This window comes from Notamacropus eugenii, chromosome 4 (assembly GCF_028372415.1).
Source record: "Notamacropus eugenii isolate mMacEug1 chromosome 4, mMacEug1.pri_v2, whole genome shotgun sequence".
Lineage (NCBI taxonomy): Eukaryota > Metazoa > Chordata > Mammalia > Diprotodontia > Macropodidae > Notamacropus > Notamacropus eugenii.
In genome coordinates this window covers 202,221,061-202,241,740 of record NC_092875.1, presented here as the reverse complement: position 1 = coordinate 202,241,740, position 20,680 = coordinate 202,221,061, and the positions used below count along the sequence as shown (strand labels likewise).

General features: G+C 34.5%; 1 protein-coding gene across 8 annotated transcripts in view; it reads left to right on the top strand.

Annotated features, from left to right (window-relative positions):
* ATP9B (ATPase phospholipid transporting 9B (putative)) overlaps positions 1 to 20,680 on the top strand; it is a 481,309-nt gene that overhangs the window by 199,061 nt on the left and 261,568 nt on the right. For all 8 annotated transcript variants that reach the window (XR_011965979.1, XM_072604052.1, XM_072604050.1 and 5 more), the window contains one exon: positions 17,996 to 18,076. Coding sequence is in view for 7 of the 8 variants with exons in the window: in XM_072604052.1 (XP_072460153.1) it covers positions 17,996 to 18,076 (81 nt within the window). In the remaining variant the exon portion in view is untranslated. The remainder of the gene's footprint in view (positions 1 to 17,995; positions 18,077 to 20,680) is intronic.

The window sequence follows — 20,680 nt, the reverse complement described above, 5'->3', positions numbered from 1 at the left end:
GTAAATTTTGAATAACTTTAGTACTTATCTAGTAGGGTTGCTTTGAGAATCAAATGTGATAATGATGGGGGAGTGCTGAACCACTTAGCATAGTGCCTTGCCACAAAGTAGGCACTATATAAATTCTTTTTTCTTTCTGTTCTGTTCTATTTCCCAGTTGAGAAATGGTCAAAGGATATGAACAGGCAGCTTTCAGATGAAGAAATTAAAGCTGTGTATAGTCTTATGAAAAGTGCTCTAAATCACTGTTGATTAAAGAAATGCAAATGAAAGCAACTCTGAGGTACCACATCACACCTATCAGATTGACCCACATGACCAAACAGGAAAATGATAAATGTTGGAGATGTGGGAAAATTGGAACACCAGTGCATTGTTGGTGGAGTTGTGAACTGATCTAGCCGTTCTGGAGAACAAGGGAAGAAAATTTAGAACTCAAAATCTTATGGAAGTGAATGTTGAAAATTAAAAATAAATAAACTAATTAAATTTAAATTAATTAATTAATTTCAATTTTTTAAAAAATCTCTCTAATCCAGGAAATGATAAAGCAGAAAAGGACCACTCTAGACCAGGATCATTAATGAAGATAAATTCAAAAATGCTAAAGAAAGATTCAGACTACTGAGATTCATCCAGGAAGTAATTAATTATGACCAGATTGATTTTATACTAGGGTTGCAAAGATAGTTCAATATTTGGAAAATGTCAGCATATTTAACTATTAAGAACAAAAGCATCCATAGCCAAATCATTATCTCAGCAGAGGCAGAGAAAACCTTGTACAATGTATAATACTAATTTGTGCTAAAAATCCTACAAAATATAGAGGAACCTTTTAAAAAATATCATAAAAAGTATCCGAAGCCAAAACTAAGCATCATATGCAATAGGGACACACTCGAAGCTTTCATAATAAATGAATGAATAAAGCAAGGGTATCTGCTTTCTCAGTCCTGCCTGCTAACTATTTATGTCCTGTAGGGCTTTATCCTTGGCTATCTTCTCTTCTCTTGGTGACCTCATCTGTATACTGATGATCCTGAAATTAGTTTATCAGACTATAACCTTCCTGCTGATCTCCACTCTCACATCTTCAGCTGCCCATTGGACATCTCAAACTCAGAGATGTACTTCCCAAAATTGAACTCATTATCTTTTTTTTTTTTAATTATTATTTAAAGACCTTTATTAACAAGTGATTGCAGTTTGTGGATTTTTGAAAAAATCAGGTGTACTTTCATGCAAATTAAAAATGAGGTTCTTAAAAATCTCAGCTTGACCAGATATGAAACAATTTAAAAATCTTTAAAGGTGTATTGAGAAAACCAGGCTTTTTAAAAAAACATGTTTGTCATTCCCAAAAGGAGACTTCTTTAGGTAAAAATAATAAAAACCCCATGCTGCATAGATTAATGCAGAGAGTTCTAGTTATCTGATCAACAGCAAAAAGCAAGCACTTAGGTCTTCCATTCCAAATCTTTTGTTCATTTCTTATTATTGCTGGAATTTCCTATACTTTCTTCTTGTATGATGACTAAACTGGATGATGGTAGAGATGGTAAGCTGGCATTTACTCAGCCCCACCCTGCTCAGCCTTGGGAGCAGACATATTCTCAGCTGGTGGTTCGGCTGCTTTTGTCTCTTTGCCATCTTGTGATTTAGGATTCTCTAGGTGTCTGCGTCGGTAATTGAAGTTACAGCAGTACCAACGTTGAGGTCTCATCTCCTTGGTTCTCTTTGTCTTCTTCGTTACCTTCCTCTCTAGGCTGTCTTTGACGAGGAGGGCCCCTGCGGAATCATGGTCTGTAACCCTGATACATATTCTGTCTCACTGGTCTGCCTTGTTCTCCTGCACCCTGGTTGTCAGCACCCTCCATTACTTCTCCCTGCACAGGAGGGTTGGAATACTGTGGTCGATGCCCGTAGGGTCTTCGCATGTAGTGAGGTGGGAACCACTGCCTCAATAGGGACAGTGCTGTTGGGGTTGGCCTTCTGGAACACTCTCTGATCTCTCATACTTTTCCCCGCTCTCACTATTCTGGTAATTCTGCTGGTATGAACTCATTATCTTTCACCCCAAACTTTCCCATCTTTCTCACTTCCCTATTACTTCTAAGGGTTACCACCATCCTCCCAGTGATCTAGGCTCAAAATCCAAATATTCTTCTTGCCTTTTCTCCTCATACCCCATATTGAATCTGTTTCCTGGGCCTGTCAGTTTTGCTTTCATAACATCACTGATATTCTTCCCTTTTCTGACACTGTCACTTCCCTGGTACAATCCCTTATCACTTGAAACTTGGACTATTGCAATAGTCTTATGGTTACTGTCCTTGTTACGAGTCTCTCCCCACTCATTCTATCCTCTACTGTCTGTCAAAGTGATATTCCTAATGCTCATACCTGACCATGTCATCCTTTTACTCAGCAAATTCTAGAAGTTCTTTTATCACCTCCACGACCAAATATAAAATCTTGTGTTTGGCTTTCAGAGTCTTTCATAATCTGCATAGCCCTCACCTTTTAAGTTTTCTTGTAAGCTGCCACATAATTTTTAATCCAGTGATACTGAGTTCCTTGCTGTCCCTCACACAAGACACTCAATGTCTTCTCTCTAGGCATTTTCTCTGGCTGTCTGACATGCCTGAAATGCTCTCAGTCTTTATCTCTGCCTTCTAGCTTCCTTCACAGTCTGGTTAAAGTTAACCTTTTACAGGAAGCCTTTTCTAGTCCCCCTTAATTCTAGTGCCTTCCCTCTTTCAATCATTTCCAGTTTATCTTCTGTAGATTTTGCATGTACATGGTTGTTTGCATATGTTCCGTTAGACCATGAACTCCTTGATACTAGTGACTATCTTCTGCCTTCGTGTGTGTTTCAGTCATTAAGCCTGACACAGTAGAATCTTAATAAATAAACATCTATTGACTAAGTGAATTAGAAAATGCTTCTTAAATTATCAAGATTTACATATGGCACTAACAAAGTCAAATTGGAAATAATAAAAAAATAATTCATATTAAAATAAATTTGATAATATCTAGCAATCTACCAAACACTTACTTAAGTATGTAAATAGTTAGAAAATACCTTTAAGAGAATGATTTTGAAAAGAAACAATCAAATGATTTCAGAAATTGTCTTTGCAAATATCTTCATAGCATAAACCTCAAAAGAAAGAGATTATGTGTCAGGTATTTAATATTATACCTGATAAGACAGAAGATTTCACTCCACACAAGGTTAAATCCTCCTAAATCTGCAGAACTTCAATTAATACTAACTCAGCATCTACACCTAAAACTCCCTGTCATTGATCACAAATAAATTCATGGACTTGTGACTGGAGATCCACCCTAGCAGTGATTTTGTATAAATTCCTCTGATTCCTTAAGAAAGGTCAGAAATTGATCTTCTCTGTCCATTTAAAGTGTGTGTGTGCAGGTGGGATGGAGTTAAATGATGTGCATATAATCTTTCCATGCAGTTCTGAGAGCTATAGGCAAGGTGAAAAGACTGAACTGGGGGCTAACAACCCTGGTACCAGGTATCTCTCTCCTGAGAGTACACAGATAGCAGGAACTTCATCCATTTGTTACTGATATTTCCCCATGTACAGAAGTTGCAGTCATGAGCAGTCTAGCCTCTCTGCATCAGAGGAAGGGACAGAACTGAAGAGTGAGTAATGAATAATGCCAGAAAAAGCCTGAATACCAATGTAGCACAGAAATAGATAAAACAGCATGCTAAAAATAGAGTGAAGATGGTCGGAATCTCAAAGAGAAACCATAAAAATGTTAATTACAGTGTAGAGAAAAGTTAACGTATAATATGAAGGAATGATAAGTTGATGAAAAGCAGAATCCTATTGACGCCCCAGAAATCATGGAACAACAATAGGAAGTTTCATAACGATTAAGACAGTAGAAATGAAGTTTAGGTCAGAAGTTAGAATTCTAAATCCAGTATTTTAAAAAATAGGAATGATTATAATGGTAGGAAAATTAAATACATTCAAGAGAATCACAAAGAATAAGAAACTGTGAGAGAGGAATAGATAAAGCAGCACAAAAAATATTGAAGGACTGAAAAGGATGATGTAAATGAAGTAAAAGGTAACAGTATTAAAATTTTTGATGATTCTTTTTGTGATGGCAAAGAACTTTCTTAAAGGTGTGCCCATCAATTGAGAACTCTTAAATAAACTATGATATTTGGATGTATTAGAATAATAATATGCTTTTTAAAAGGATGAGAAACCTTGGATGACTTGTATGAACTCATATGCAGTGAAGTGAGCTAAATCAGAAGTTTATGCAATAGCAACAACATTTTGATGACAAACAACTTTGAAATACTTAACTTCGGAGAGTGATCCTGAGGATCAATGAACTGTTTTACCTACCTTTTCAAACAGAAGTGATGAACTCATGGTTCAGAGTGAGATGTACTTTTTTTTTGACATGGCCAATTTGTTTGACTGTACTTATTTGTTACAAGGGTTTTGTTTTTCAAAGGAACTTTTGATGATATAATTTTCAAAAAATATCACCATAGCTTACTCTAGTAGCAAAATACAGAAAACAACCCTTACACTTCAAACACTAACATATGTAAAGGATAATTTAAAAAAGTTCAGTAACAACAAATTTTGCAAGCCTCCAGAAGAAAGACCTTCAAAAATGAAGGGGAAGGAATTTCACAAAATTCTTCCTTAATTACAGAATAGAATGGAAGTGTAAGTAATAACAACTTAATAGCTTACCTTTATATAGTGTTTACCATGTGCCAGGCACTGTGCTAAGTGCTTCACAATTATTAATTTATTTGATCCTCACAACCCTAGGAGGTAGGAATTGTCCCCATTTTACAGATGAGGAAACTGAGGTAAACAGATACAGTGTCACACAGCTAATGTTTTGGTCCAGATTTGAACTTGTATCTTCGTGACTTTGTGCCCAGTGCCATATCCATTGTTTTACTTAGCTGCTCTGTATTCCCTAAGAGAAGGAACCCAAGTTTATGCTCACAATTACACATCCTCTAAACTTGAGTTTAATTTTCAATGAAAAAAAGATTTTCTTTATTGCAGGTGGCAAGAAGAAACTTGCTCTTTCTTGCTCTTCCTTGAATCTACTCACAAATTTTGTCCTTCTGCCTATTGGCATGGAAAATCTGATTTTCTGTCTTTCTGAACAAGCCTGATTTGCCCTCCCTCAGGTACTCTTGTGGATTTCCACTATAGAGAACTGACTATATTTGTGCCAGAATTAGCAAGGACACCCATTCCACTTCAGCCCACTAAAACTTAGAACTCAAGTTCAAACAATATGCCATTCTCAGCCTATGGGATTAGAGAGAGGATACCACCTTGCCATACTTAAAGATCAACTTCAACAAAAGTGGGGCATTTGCAGCATTCCTGTTTAGGAAGAATATACCAAAAAAATAAAGTTGAAGAGATTATTAACATCCAAATACTCAATCCTCACTCCCAACAAAGACACAAGAAAAATAAAATAAATATCGTTTTGGAGAAAAGCCTAAGATAATGTTTCTAGCTTTTTAAGAAATAAAAACTGAGCAAGTTAGCTTTAAGGAATGAAAAGTACATAATGGTCTAAATTTTTTAAAATAATTTGAGGATTAGGAAACATAAAAGCGTAACAGTTGAACTGATTCAATATTCACTTCTATAAGTGAATCAGTGTCTTATATAGAAAAAACATTGACAAATTGCTGATATGGTGAGGAGAGGTGGTTGGGATAATGGATCAAGTGGTATATTCCTATAAAGTCCATGGTTAAATGATGAAGAGATGATGATTCTAAAAATATCTCAACAAGAGGTGGAACTGTGGAAGATTAGGATTAAAAAGGTAGATTAGTGAAGGGTCTCAGAATTTCAGAAAAATGAAAATTTTGAGTTAATTCAAAACACTTTGGAAAAGGTCAGCAAATGGAAGTCTGAAAGCTAAAAGAAGATCTTTGTGAAAAACTAACATCAGAGTATTAAGGAAAAGCACTCATAAGATCAAAGTACCAACCTAAAAGAAAACAGTGTTTGAAAAAAAGCAACTAACCATCATAATTTGGTAAATAGATTAAGCAGTTGTATAACATGAGACTGATAGAAAGAATAAGGAGACACAATAAAACTCAGTTAATTATAGAACATGTCTAAAAAGCATCCATGTGTACAGAATGAAAAAGAACGAGGCCTCAATAAAATTTACTACATTTGATGACTTCAAAAAACTTAAAGTTTGTTATAATGCTATTAAATTCATAGTGTCAGTCTTAAATGTACATGAACTGAGTGACATGACATCTGCATTCCTAAAGAAAAAAATGATTGAATTGTGAAAAGACATGATACGGTGATTTAGAATACTGTTTCTCTCAACTAAATACAATTAATTGAAATATTAGCAAAAATGAAAATATATAATCAGATAAATTAGAGAATGTAGAACTGAAAAGACTTATGATGTTTTCTGAATGGGAACATAAACATTATACATATTTTTCAGTGCTTCATGATATCATTGCAAAAATAGAACTTGTATTAATTTCCAGGACAAATCCATCCAACATTTAAAACACTAATACTAGCTATTCTGTGCAAATTATTTTCAGAAACTGAGAATGATTACGCTCTTAAAATTATTTTCTGAAAAGAATGTAGTCTTAATACCTAAATAATAGAAGGTAAAGAAAAAAGTACCATAGAGTAGTATCATGAATATTGATTCTAGCATTTTAAAGAAATATCTTGAAACGATATTATAGCAGTACATCCAAAAATTTATTCATTATAACTAATTTGGACTTATTCCAAGATTTCAAGGATAATTCAACAAAATACAATAGAATAATCTATCATATTCTAAATAAAAGAATCTAGAAAGAATACGAATATTTAAATACAGAAAAATGTCCTTGAAAGCGCACAATCAGTAAACAAATAATTAATTGCTTACCACAAATTAGGTGTTGTGCTAATCGGTGGAGTTAAAAAGGCAAACATGAACCATCTCCTGCCCTCAGCTTACATTTTTAATTTTAAAATTCTGAATTTAGACGCCGGCTAAAGTGCTTGTATATACAGAGCAGAAGACAAAAGAGGATTTTCTCTGAAACCATCAATCTTCATTTCATGCTGCTTATTTTTTGTAAAGTGTATAATAAATTCTATACATTAGTTTTAAAATGGCCCTGCTCACAAAGATGGTGGAAAAAAGCCTCACTTTCTCTTCCAGAGTCATCAAAGTCCAGTAACAAGACAAAAGTCAGGATGCAAGTGAGGGCCAGGGATGCTGTGAATGACCTTGGCATCTTTGATGTCTGACCAAACACCAAGTGCTCCACAACACCTGCTTCCTCCATCTCCAAGGCCATTAGAACAAGTTGTTCTCATCCAGACTTCACAGAAGAGTTGCTATTTGCCTTGGGCCTTGAAGAATAGTTGAGAATTGGATAGACACATAATGCAGTTCTTTGTCATATATACCTTGATAATTAAGAAGAAATCTGATACTTGTTGTTCATCCTTAGTTCTCAAAGAGGACCCATGGCATCAGGAGGGTTATATTGTGAATCCATTAATATAATTCGTAATACCTATACCTCTTGCCATTTCTACTGTTTTTTTAAATGTTTTTCAGTAAATTCTATCTTAAGGCCCTATTAAATATTCTATAAGCAGAATTTCCTGAAAACAAAGGTTTGTATCCATTGGCTCCCTGCTACTGACAGTTTTTCTTCACCTCCTCTTTGGGCAGCCTCTGTCTTGGTTGTATAGGTAGCCTCATAAGTCCCTTTTCCTCAGTCCAAAAATGAGGATACTTGTGCTCACAGTCATACCTCAGTGAAGATGTAGCCTGGGATGCAAATTCAACCCCATTAATCAATAAAAAATTTCCCCATGTAGAGACATGAGGACTCAGTAGACTTGTAGAGAAGAGCATTTCTATGGGAAAGTGACATACATGCTAACAGGAGGTATAGAGAAACCTAAGAGATTAGATAGTTCTGAGGATTCCTTAGAAGGGACAATAGTTCCATTTTATGGAACTGTGGTAGAACTGACCCAATTCTCCTCTGATCTGTGGGAGGTACACTAGGAAATTAGACCAGTTTTCAGCTTGTTAGACTATAGGGTCTCTGTTTTGTCACCTTATTGCCTGGGGTGATCATATATCTGAGAAAATTTGTGTGCCCTTTATTAGAGGAATCTGAAATTCAGCCCAGATTACCATTTTAATAACATTTATTAGGTGCCTGCTATGTGCCAGGCACTGTGCTAAGCAATAGGGATACAAATAAGGAAAAGACAATTCTTACCCTCAAGGAGTTTACAATCTAATGGGGCAACAGGAGAAGATAGACCTCTCCTGCAGCTTTTGTAATATTGACAAACCTCAGAGCTCTGAAAGAATCAAAAGGGAACGACTTGCTAATCCTAGGTTAAAGTTTGTTGCCCTAGCTGAAAGTGTACCATAGCACTCCAGTTAAAGAGAGCTTCCAGTAAAGTATCACCCAGCCCTAGCCAGTGACTGAAGGTGGAAAAAGACTGTAGTTGCCCATTGGAGAGTGAGCACAGAATCTAAAGTGTTGACCTGTCTAAGAGAGAAGCTGGTGCCTGAGAAGAGCTCTGAAAACTGAGTGATCTACCTAGATTAGTTTTAACAATAGACTAACAGCTAAATGACCACATCCAATTTAGCATCTCAGCAGTATTCCTTGTCCACATCAACAACAGCCAACACAGACCCACTTGACCTTTCCAGTAGACTCACCAGTCTAATGAAGATCCATGTCCATCTGAACACCAGAATAACTCATCCATCACCAGTGTGATGCCTTTTGGCAAACTTCATGAAGACCCTCTGGATAAAAAAATGACATCAAATTTCTGCAGCTGTAGCATGACAGTATATATGCCATACATATATGCCGCCACTATTTCCCTCATACGATCTGGTTTTGGGGAAATTGCCTTGTAACCAATGTTCTTGCTATGCCATTTGAATAAATGCCTTTGGCAAAGGGGGAAAAAATACAAATCTTGTAAGGAAAGACATACAAAAGTAAGCTGAAAAGGGAGCGAACCTTTTCATGGGTTCTGATAGTTCTGAGGGTGCCTTAGAAGGGACAGTAGTTCCATTGTAGGGAACTGTGATGGAGCTGACCACTCAGCAAGGGGGCATGATGTTCTGTGTAGCTGACACTGCTGACCGAAAATGAAGTGTTGCTTTGGGAAGTTCTGAAAGCTCAGAGCTCTCTATAAAGGAAGTCTTTGGGAGGAATTTATTATTGTACCCTCTAGTCCTCTAATCAAATGGAAGAGACAGCTAAGGGAGTTGAGATGTTGAGTATCAAAAATGGAGCCAATCTTCATAGTAATGAGATTTCAGGTGATCAGTGTGATGTTCTTTGGAGTTGAAATCAAGTCAAAAATGGAGAGTTAGGCCTACTGTTTGCTAGTGAGATTCCTGGAATAGAATGTTCATCTGAAGGAACCTGCCAGCTAAATGTTAGAAAGGGGACCCTGCTGCCCTCTGATTTATATATTTTACCTGGTGGTCATGACTATTGTGACTGTAAGTCAACAACAAAAATTTTCCCCCAGTCAATAGGACCAATTTGAAATAAAGTTGTCTTTATTAGTTCCAGTGAAGTGAATGCAAATGAATTGGAGGATAATGACCCATCTTTTCTCCATTATTTTCTCATAATATTCTCCTTGTTATCTTCTTCAGGCTCTTTTAGAATATCATTCCAGTAATTTTTCCCATTCTCTTCTCTATCCAGTTTCTTCTTCATTAGATCATTCCCTTCTTGCAAATAAGTATGCTAAAATTCCTCTATCTTAAAAAAATGAAAATAAACATCTTACTTGAATAATACTAATTTAATTTTGATGAGTTTTTAAAAATGTTTATTTTTAATTTTAAACATTCATTTCCACAAAATTTTGAGTTCCAAATTTTCTCCCCATCTCTCCCCTGCCCTACCCTATAACATCTTGCATTATGATTACCCCTTCCTTCAATATGCCCTTGCTTCTATCACACCCCTCCCTTCCCTTATCCCCATCTTATCTCTTTTCTTGTAGGACAAAATAGATTTCTGTACCCCATTACCTGTATTTCTTATTTCCCAGTTGTATGCAAAAACATTTTTTAACATTAATTCCTATAACTTTGAATTCCAACTTCTCTCCCTTCCTCCCTCCCCACCCATCCCCACTGAGAAGGCAAGCATGTGCTATATATGTGTAGTTTTTCAAAAGATTTCCATAATAGTCATGTTGTGTAAGACTAACTATATTTCCCTCCATTCTATCCTGTTCCCCATTTATTCTATTCTCTCTTTTGACCTTGTCCCTTTCCATAAGTGTTTACTTCTGATTACTCCCTTCTCCCATTTGCCCTCCCTTCTGTCATCCCCCTCATCCTACATGTCCCTTTCTCCACTACTTTCCTGTAGTGTAAGATAAATTTTCATACTAAATTGAGTGTGCATGTTATTCCTTCCTTAAGTCAAACGTGATGAGAGTAAGCTTCACTTTTTCCCTCTCACCCTCTCCCTTTTCTCCTCCATTGAATAAATTTATTCTTGCCTCTTATGAGTGATAATTTGCCCCATTCCATTTCTCCCTTTCTCCTCTCACCCCTTAATTTTATTTTTTTAGATATCATCCCTTCTTATTCAACTCACCCTGTGCTCTCTCTCTCTATGTGTGTGTGTACATGTGTATAATCTCTCCAACTACTCAAATATTGAAAAAAGTCTCAACAGTTACAAATATTATCTTTCCATGTAAGAACGTAAACAGTTCAACTTTAGAAAGTGCTTTATGATTTCTCTTTCCTGTTTACCTTTTCATACTTCTCTTCATTCTTGTGTTTGAAAGTCAAATTTTCTTTTCAGCTCTGGTCTTTTCATCAAGAATGCTTGAAAGTCCTCTATGTCATTAAATGACCATTTTTTCCTCAAAAGTATTATTACTCACTTTTGCTGGGTAGGTGATTCTTGGTTTTAATCCTAGTTCTTTTGACTTCTGAAATATCATATTCTAAGCCCTTTGATCCCTTAATGTAGAAGCTGCCAGATCCTGTGTTATCCTGATTGTATTTCCACAATACTGAAATTGTTTCTTTCTAACTGCTTGCAGTATTTTCTCCTTGACCTGGGAACTCTGGAATTTGGCCACAATATTCCTAGGAGTTTATCGTTTTGGATCTCTTTCAGGAGGTGATTGGTGGATTTTTTCAATATATATTTTACCCTCTGGTTCTAGAGTATCAGGGCAGTTTTTCCTGATAATGTCATGAAAGATGAGGTCTAGGCTCTGTTTTGATCATGGCTTTCCTGTAGTCCCATAATTTTTAAATTGTTTCTCCTGGATCTGTTTTCCAGGTCAGTTGTTTTTCCAGTGAAGTATTTCACATTATCTTCTATTTTTTTCATTTTGGTTTTGTTTTGTAATATCTTGGTTTCTCATAAAGTCATTAGCTTCCATCTGCTCTGTTCTAATTTTTAAAGAACTACTTTCTTCAGTGAGCTTTTGAACCTCCTTTTACATTTGGCTTATTCTGTTCTTTAAAGCATTCTTCTCCTCATTGACTTTTTGGGCCTCTTTTGCTATTTGAGTTTATTTTTTAAGGTGTTAATTTCTTCAACATTTTTTTGGGTCTCCTTTAGCAAGCTGTTGACTTGCTTTTCATGCTTTTCTTGCAGTGCTCTCTCTCATTTCTCTTCCCAATTTTTCCTCCACCTCTCTTACTTGATTTTCAAAATCCTTTTTGAACTCTTCCATGGCCTGAGACAATTGCATGTTTATTTTGGAGGTTTTGCATGCAGAAGCCTTGACTTTTAGGTCTTGCTCTGAAGACCTAAATTGTTTCTTCTCATCCAAAAGGATGGAAGAAAATACCTGCTCACCAAGAAAGTAACCTTCTGTTGTCTTATTGTTTTAAATGCCCTTTCCTGGAGATTCTCCCAGCCAGTTACTTGACTTCTGCGTTCTTTGTCAGGGCCCAGCTCAGGGTTGAGATTCACATCAGCAGCTCAATTACCCCAGGGACTCTAAGATTACCTAAGAAAAGGAAGCTGTAGCTGCAGTGGTTACTGCTGGGGTCCAGACTGCCCTTCCCTCTCCTGGGTGACTGAGTCCTCCACTGACCTTTGAAGCTGTTTGTGGGGCTTGTGGGTTGAGCAAGCTGGGAACTGCTGCTTCTGGTGGCTCCCTGAAGTCTGTTCAGGGTCCTGTCTCTGCCACGTTGGGCTGTGCTCTGTGCTTCCTGGGCTGTGCTGCATGCTCTCCAGGCTGTGCTGTGTGCTCTCCGTGCTTCCTGGGCTCTGAATTTTTTTTAATATTGGCAAATGATCCATAGGATCCTAGCTTCTGCCAGTGTTTACAAAAGCTTTTTAAAATATTCTGTTCAATATTTCATTATTTTAGCAGTTAAGCAGCCATTTCAGAAGCTGATATTTTCTCTATATAACATATTTATCATAATTGATACATTATATTCAAATGCCTTATATGTTAACTACTTGGAAATATTTTTGCCTTGTATTGCTGTAAAGCAGTCACATTTGGTACTAGGTTTATGCTCTCATAATAAGCATAGATAGTTTTGCTTTGTAAAATTTTTGTCATTTGTGCCTGGAACTTATATTTAGACTCTTTGGATTGTTTATAATTCCATTTTAGCATTTTCAAAAATGGTATTAAAAAACTGGTTTAATTTTAAATAATTATTTAACCCTATCTGTAATTTAAATACTTGGGATTCAGAATTGTCATATGCTTCTTTAATTTGTTATGGCAAAATAAAACAGTTTAGATATTGAAATTATATTGATCACAAAATTAGGGAACTAGCAGAAATACTGAAAGATCACTTAATTTTCCTTTTATAGCTTTTGAATATGCTTACCCATTTGAATATTACACCAGTTTCATTTTTATAAAGAAAATAGCATCTTGTAAAATATATAGAGTTTTCAAAATATTTTCTGGAAATCTTAAATCTGTGGAAAATAATAAACTCAAAATCTAACATAATAATTCTTGAATGCCACCTGCTGGCCTGCCTTTAAAATAGCTATGGGTTTTTAAAGCCTGGAATAAATGTTGGAGTGTATGTAGTTTTTGGTGTTTGTTTGTTTGTTTGTTTTTTAATTTTCTAAGTGTTGTAATAAAATCAGAATTAAAATAACATTAACTCATGGAGGACATTTTCTAAAAACTTTCTGGCATTTATTATTTTAGTGTGCTTTGAGTCGAGGTAGACATTTTCTGTATTTATAAAAGGCATATGGCTTGGTAGAAAGTAATATTATAAAGTTGTGACATGTAGAATTGTGGAATATTAAAAGTGTGAGGGACCCTATAGCTCATCTCATCCACTTGTTTTATTTTACAAATCAGGAATTTGAGTTTCACAGTGAAAACATTGTGCCTCAAATCATATGGATAGATTTTTGTAAAGCCTGAGATAGGAACTAGCTCTCCCAGTGTTTGTAACTTTACACTTAACCCGTATATTATCACATCTTCAGAGTTCATGCTTTGTACTGTTAGGATGAAGAATTGGTCAAAACACCAAAATACCATTTGAAAATATTTCAGTATTTGAAGCTTGTCTATAAAAAGGATATTTTTAGTAAAGAGCAGTTACTAGTATTTAGAAACCATTGCTAGAGTTGAAGTTTTCAGTTTCACGTAATTTGACACGTATATAGATAGGGGTTTTTTTTTAAGTGGAAAAGAAAACTATAATTTGATTATTAAAATAGATGAGACTATTTGGTCTTTCATTGAGGTGCTTGTGCTGTCCATAATTGTAGCTCATTTTGATTTCTATATCTATCTACTCTAATGGATTGTAGGTATCTGATGTTGTCATGAGCTGTCAGTCTCATCATCAATTTAGTATTGTAACCTTATCTACTGTGACACCCAGAATAAATAAACCTGCAGACCTTCATTGCTTTTCTTAAGGAATAGATGATACTACCAAAGATAATCAGTACAGATTTTGTTGTCTTCCTTCCACTTAATGTGATCAGAGAATTAAAATTTCAACAAGCCAGTTAAACATAGCTACATTGCAAGTCCTGTAACACCCAGGTTAGGTTTCTTGTGGCTTCATAGTCATATGGGGAGGATACAGAGTATTTCAGGAACTGTAAAAAGTCTGGAAATTTGTTCCTGGTTTGTGTGATCAAGCAAATTTATTAAGTGCAATGAGGTCACGGTAATTTTCAATAAACTGTGACTTGCTGATTTATATCAAAAGATCCATACAGCAGTAAACAATACCATTTACATTTAATTAGTTTTATTGAACCAAAGGCAATTTTATTTGTAATGAACCACGTGTTATGATTAAGGATGTATTTTAATGATCTTTAAGTAAGGCAAACAAATGTTGCCCTTGACCTAATAAAGAAGGCTTTCCTACATTATTGATAACTTTAGAGTGATTTCTAAATTATTATTGTGAAATGCAGAGAAAGACATTCTCATTATTATGTCATTATTCAGTCAATTCATGACTGATATAATAGATGGAATGCATTCTACTAACTGGTTATGTGCACATAAAAAGATTGTTGATATCATGTTATTTCTTGCCATTTTTTAGATTGTATCTTCCTAAAAATTTTCTTTTTTTCAAGTTACTTTGTTGACATAGATTTTTTGGTATCTTTGTAATCTAGAACTTAATAAAAACAACCTTTTCTTTGCTGGTAAGTTCTAACCCATATTGAATAGGTTGAATGACCATGAATTCATCATTTCTTATTCTATTCCAATTATTGTAGAATTATATTTTGAAGGAGAGCTCTGAGTAGTGTTAGGATAATTGTAAGATATTATATTAATTCTCTGTGTTAGTGATCAGTATGCACTCTGAAAAGAATCATTTTTATTATGATTTATTAACATTTACATCATTATTGATTACCATAATATTTATTCTCAAAGGAACTCAAAGCAGTTTACTGATTTACTCTGATCTTCATGTGTTCATTATAATGAAAGGAAACCTGGAGTCGACAAACTGGAAAAATATGATTGTAGATTACTTTTGTAATGCAAAGAAGCTGATATTTTCCATCTTCTGGAATTAATAGCTATTTCCTTTTTTAGAGCATGTTGTTCTTGCCTCTCAAAATTGAATACTCTCTCCTCGTGAAACTCATTCCCTTGAAGGTTTTATACTATTTCTTTTTTGTTGTTATTCCTTTCAGTTTTCAGTAAGGCCTTTTGATACAAAGATTCAAATAGTTTTATAATGAAGTTTTTTCCAGGAACCACTCACTATAACATAACTTTTAAAAATCAACCTAACCATTTATAAATTTATGCTATGGTTTAATCTGTTTGCCAAAGTATAATTTTTGGTTTTCTGTGTTCATTGTTAAATGCTTTAGGGTTTTACCATTTATTTCTTTTTATACTGTGATATTTAGAGCAAATCAATTCTAAAGATGTTTTTATTCATTCTGAGTGCATTTTGCTTTTATTTATAGTATTTTATCAGTACGTTTAGTTTTTATGCAACAGTTATTTTCCACACCCTTAGTTGAACTTTCAGCTTTGAAAAAGAAAAAAACAGAAACCTGATGTGAAGATTATATCTGACATTGTATACACTATTCTTACCTAGTATTCCTCCATCTCTACTTTGAGGGAAGAAGTGATCAGTAAGCATTTATGCGTATGTAGATTATGCTGTGTACAAAGCATTGGCACTAGGCATATAAACTTGTAAGAAAAAAATAGCTGGCATAAGGACTGCCTTTATAAAAAATTTATATTCTACTTAAAGGGATATGGTGCTTGTTATATGCTAGGCATTTGTGCTAAGTGTTAGTATTACAAAAAAAAAAAAAAAAGCAAAAGCAGTCCCATTTTTAAGGAACTTGTATTCTAATGAGAGAGTTTTGGGGAATAGGAAAGTAAGAAAAGACCCCTTACAAAAGGTGATGTTTATGGTATATTGAAAGAAGCCATAATTTCTTAGTGGGTCATATCAAGAACATTTTAGTCATAAGGGACAAAGTCGGGGAGAAGAGAAAATCAAGCATCAGGTGTGAGGAAGAAGAAATAGGCCCTTATAACCATACTGTAGAATGTGTTGAGGGAATTGTGTTACACTGGGAATATAGAAAGGGACAAGGTTGTGGAGACCTTTAATTGGTAAATATCGGTTTGCTTATATTTGATTTTAGAGGCAATAGGGAGCCACTGGAGTCATGACTAGGGAATGACATGGTCAGACCTTCAATTTAGGAAAAGTCTTTTATAAGATGGTATTGACAGGCACAAAGGAAAGATTGAAATCAAGTACTCTGATTTGAAAAAGAGTCTCTAAGTTTTCTAGATGTATTCAAACCTTCACATACTTCTTTTCTTCATCCTTGGACATATTTGTAAGTGGAGCTATAAAAGGGTTGCTTCATCTCATGTAATTAGTTAATTCTCAAAAGATAGGTTTCTACCAAATGGATTATTGTTTTTCAGTTGTTTGAGTCATGTCCAATATTTTGTGACCCCATTTGGGATTTTCTTGGGAGAGATACTGGTATGGTTTGTCATTTCCATTTTCAACTCGTTTTATAGATGAGGAAACTGAGGCAAACTTGAAGTGACTTGCTCAGGGTCACACATCTAGTAAGTGTCTGAGGCTAGATTTGAACTCAGGAAGGTGAGTCTTCATGATTTCACACCAAGCATTCTATCCATTGCACCTAGCTTCCTTGCTACCAAAGCATAGTCTGCACATTATAGGAACTAAGGAAATAGTGAAGCTAAGAGAATATTATTACATTGTATTAACACTACATTTTGTAGTCCATGGAGAAATTAGGTTTTTTTTGAGAATATCTTAAGAACCATTAACATTCTTTTTCTCTATAAGATTTTTTATAAATTCAGTAATTTCCCCCCAAGGAAAACAGCTCACAGATCATGTCTCCTCCATATTTTATAACTGTTGGCCTTGTTTTCTCTTACCTGAAAGGGTCCTCCTGGCCTAGAGGGTAACTTCCTTGCTTTTTTTCCTGACATCATAAGGGTACCAGTGTGACACTGTGGCTGTCCACTTGCTATTTCTTACCATTACCAAATAATCAACCCTTCTCTTCTTCCTTGCAAAAAGGGAGCAAGTTTTCCTTCCATAGCAAATGTTCTCTTTTGTGAGACAGAATATAGTGAGAGTTCATCTTTTCCAGATATGATTTAAGCCTTTTGATTTGGGGGTTATAGGGTGGGAGTGCTTTTGCCATACATTAGGTTTGGAACCAATTACCATTTTGTTGGATAACAGGTTTGACAACAACTAGTTTAAAATACACATAGAGCTAGAATTTTGTCAAGCTCATGTGACTTATACTATTAGAATTAATGCATCAATTCAGGCCTTAGAAACAATTATAGTCATATAGCCTATGTTGAGTTAGAATTAAACATTCTTCTTTGAATTACCTATCATTTTCTAAGTTAACTTTCATGCCAGTTACCCCCTTAGTGACCTTAGGAAAGTTATTCTCTCTGCACTTTAGTTTCCTCATCTATAAAATGAGAGGGTTGCACTAAATAGCTGTTAAGGTCTCTTTCAATTCTTAAGTTTGTGATTATGTGATCTCCAGGCAAGTACAGTGGGAAGCATAAAACAGCTAGTTTTGATTCTCTAACTAAATGAAATACCTTTGGCATATTTCTTTACTTTTGTGTGTCTCGGGTGCCTCACATGTTCAATGAGGGATTGACCTCACTGATCCATGAGTTCCAATTTTAAAATTAACATGGTTTTATTTCAGTTGTTCTGTGCAAAGCATATTGTACAGAGTATCACTTCTTGTATTATTTTTATGAAAAAAGTGAATATGAATTGGTTATTTAAATTTCCATGTAGTTTCATTGGATTATAAAATTATAATTAATTAAACTTTGATCTGTTTCAGGATCTTTTCTCCATCAGTGCTTATGTTTATGCTCAGAAACCACAACTAGATATTCATGGCTTTGAAGGCACTTTTACAAGGGTAAGTTGTCTTAATTACATATAAATATATATGTATACATATCTATACATATAGGATCAGTATGTTGAAATTTATGATGAAATTTAATTCAGTAGTTTGCTATTATGAAATAATAAATTTTAAAATTTAAATTAAAGTAGGAAACTTAATAAAAACTTAGATCACTAGACTTTCGAAGTAACTGCTATTTTAAAAATTGAATAATCGTTCTGGTTAGGTGCAGTCAAGCCACTTTCCTTTTGCCATGTTTGTCTTCAAATCAGATTTATCCCTAAAAATTAGTAAGCGTCCTTAAGTTACGTAGTTTGACTATTCCATCCTTGTGTCAGAAAACGTTAACATGACACGGTCTTCAAATCTTTCCCAGTTTTTCATTGTTAACAATAAATGTAAATTATTATTTTTACTAATTACACTGTTCCTTGACTTTCTGATTTTGTTATAGAACTGTTATTGTAAATCTCTCGAAACTCTCTATTAAAGTTCAAACCAATGATGTCTCAAATTACTTAAAAATTTTGGTTCTTTTGGACTAATGTTACTAACAAATCACTTCAGTTTCTTGTAAATACTTTATTATCCACACATAGTTTTACCAGCCTACTGTTTCCTGTTATTTATTATTAAATTTTTGGCACAATTTGTACTTCATTTAAAAAAAAGACAATTATTCATTGGGGGAAATGATGTTAAGGAATTACATGAAAAGGAAGATGATCTGGTAATGTGGTGAGGGTGAGGAATGAAGATGAACAGATACAAGCTCTATTAGAACTTTTGGAGAAAGCCAAGATGCTTTCTATCACATTAGATATATCTTTTCTGATAAATATATAGGAGGACATGAACAAGAGTTACACAGGATGAGTGGGCATAGTTTGATTATATGATCTTCATTATGAAAGATTTTCTAAATCAGTGACATAAATCCATATGAGCATATGATCATAGGTTTACTTAGTATTTATTTTCTTTCCATTTGTCTTCCTATTCTTATTTTAGTGAATATTTGTTATATTATGGCTAAATACTAATTTAATTTTTATCACTCTCATTTTTAAACCAAAAGAATTCTTCAGATAACTGTAAAAATACTCCCTTTGAGTATGTATTATAGATTTCATATATAATAAATCATATTTAATATATAAATTAAGATATACCTGAAGAAATTTTTAAGAGTGAAAGAATTATACTGCAACAGCTTCTTTAAATGATTTTTTCCTCCATGTTATCAATAACTTTCAGTGTATTTTTGGTTACTTTACCTGCCTGTACACTTGTTCAGAAGAATGTTATCTTATACTACTGACAATAGAGATTTGTGAATTGTTGTGGGTTTTGTACCTTCAGTTTGTTATTGTCTTTTTTCTTCTTGACAGTGGTAGTGATGGTGCCATTTCCTTGGTACTCTTTATGTTGAATAAAATCCCCTGTCAACATATTTAGTAGTTTCTAGGGTAGGAATCCACTGTATTTACCTCTTTGTTCTAGATCATAAGAAATTGCTAAGGTAATATAGTAGAAAAGAGAATTATCCTAAGAATCAATAGTTTAATGTTTTCATCTCATCTATATTGCTGACTAACTTACTAACTAACCAATTCTCTATTGACTTATTTCCTTTGTCTATAAAATTAAGGGGTTGGACTGCCTTCTCTCCACCTCTAAAGGTCTGATTCTGTTTTTCTCCTCTACCAAAGACTTACTCTACTGCATAATCCCTGCTTTCTTTCAAAGCTTAGTTCAAATACTACCTTACACATAAGGCTTTTTCTAGTTTCCTCAGTAGTTACCGATTTCCTCTGGCAAAATTACCTTTTATCTGTTTTCTAAATACCTATGAAGGTATTTTTCTCTGTATTAGAATATAAGCAATGTGAGGCTGGTGTGTATACATACATACATACACACACACATGTTAATCTCTTAGCATCTAGAACAGAACACTGCACATATTAGGTTCTTAATAAATTCTTATTTATTGATCATGAAAGTGACCCTGGGTTCTCAAGGACTATGTTAGGGGAGCACAAACCATGGTCATTTCTTTTAAGAATAAAACGTTTTGAGTATGGAGCCAGTGATGAATTACTTGGGTTTTTTTCCTCTTTGGTCCATATGGGGTGATAAATTTTTGGTAGAACACACTTCTCAAAGGTGCTGTGTTACATTGTTACCTACTTCCAGGATGCATAGATTAGGAAAGTGGACATCCTGTCTTATACAGGAAATGAAGCAACAGACCACAAAAGGCAAAATCTTGTTTATGTCTGCCAGTGGTCTTTGAGCAATCTGTGATCCAGAATTCTTTACACGAATGTAACACTCATATTTAGGAAAAGCATTTTTATCCTTTTCTTCTCAGTCCAGACATCCTTCACCTTAGGTGAGAAAGCAGGAGCTAAATAAGAATTGAATAGTTCAACTTTCTCACCAATTTTTTCTCATTTTTTATCATTTATTCCTTTAACCTCTAGTGCTAGTCATCCCTGCTTTGATTTTTTTATTATTTGCAATTTCTCAAGCTCTTCTTGTTGTCCTTAACATTTACCACCTACCCCTACTCTTCTTGGTCTTTATTGTTCTTGATGGTTTCTTTTC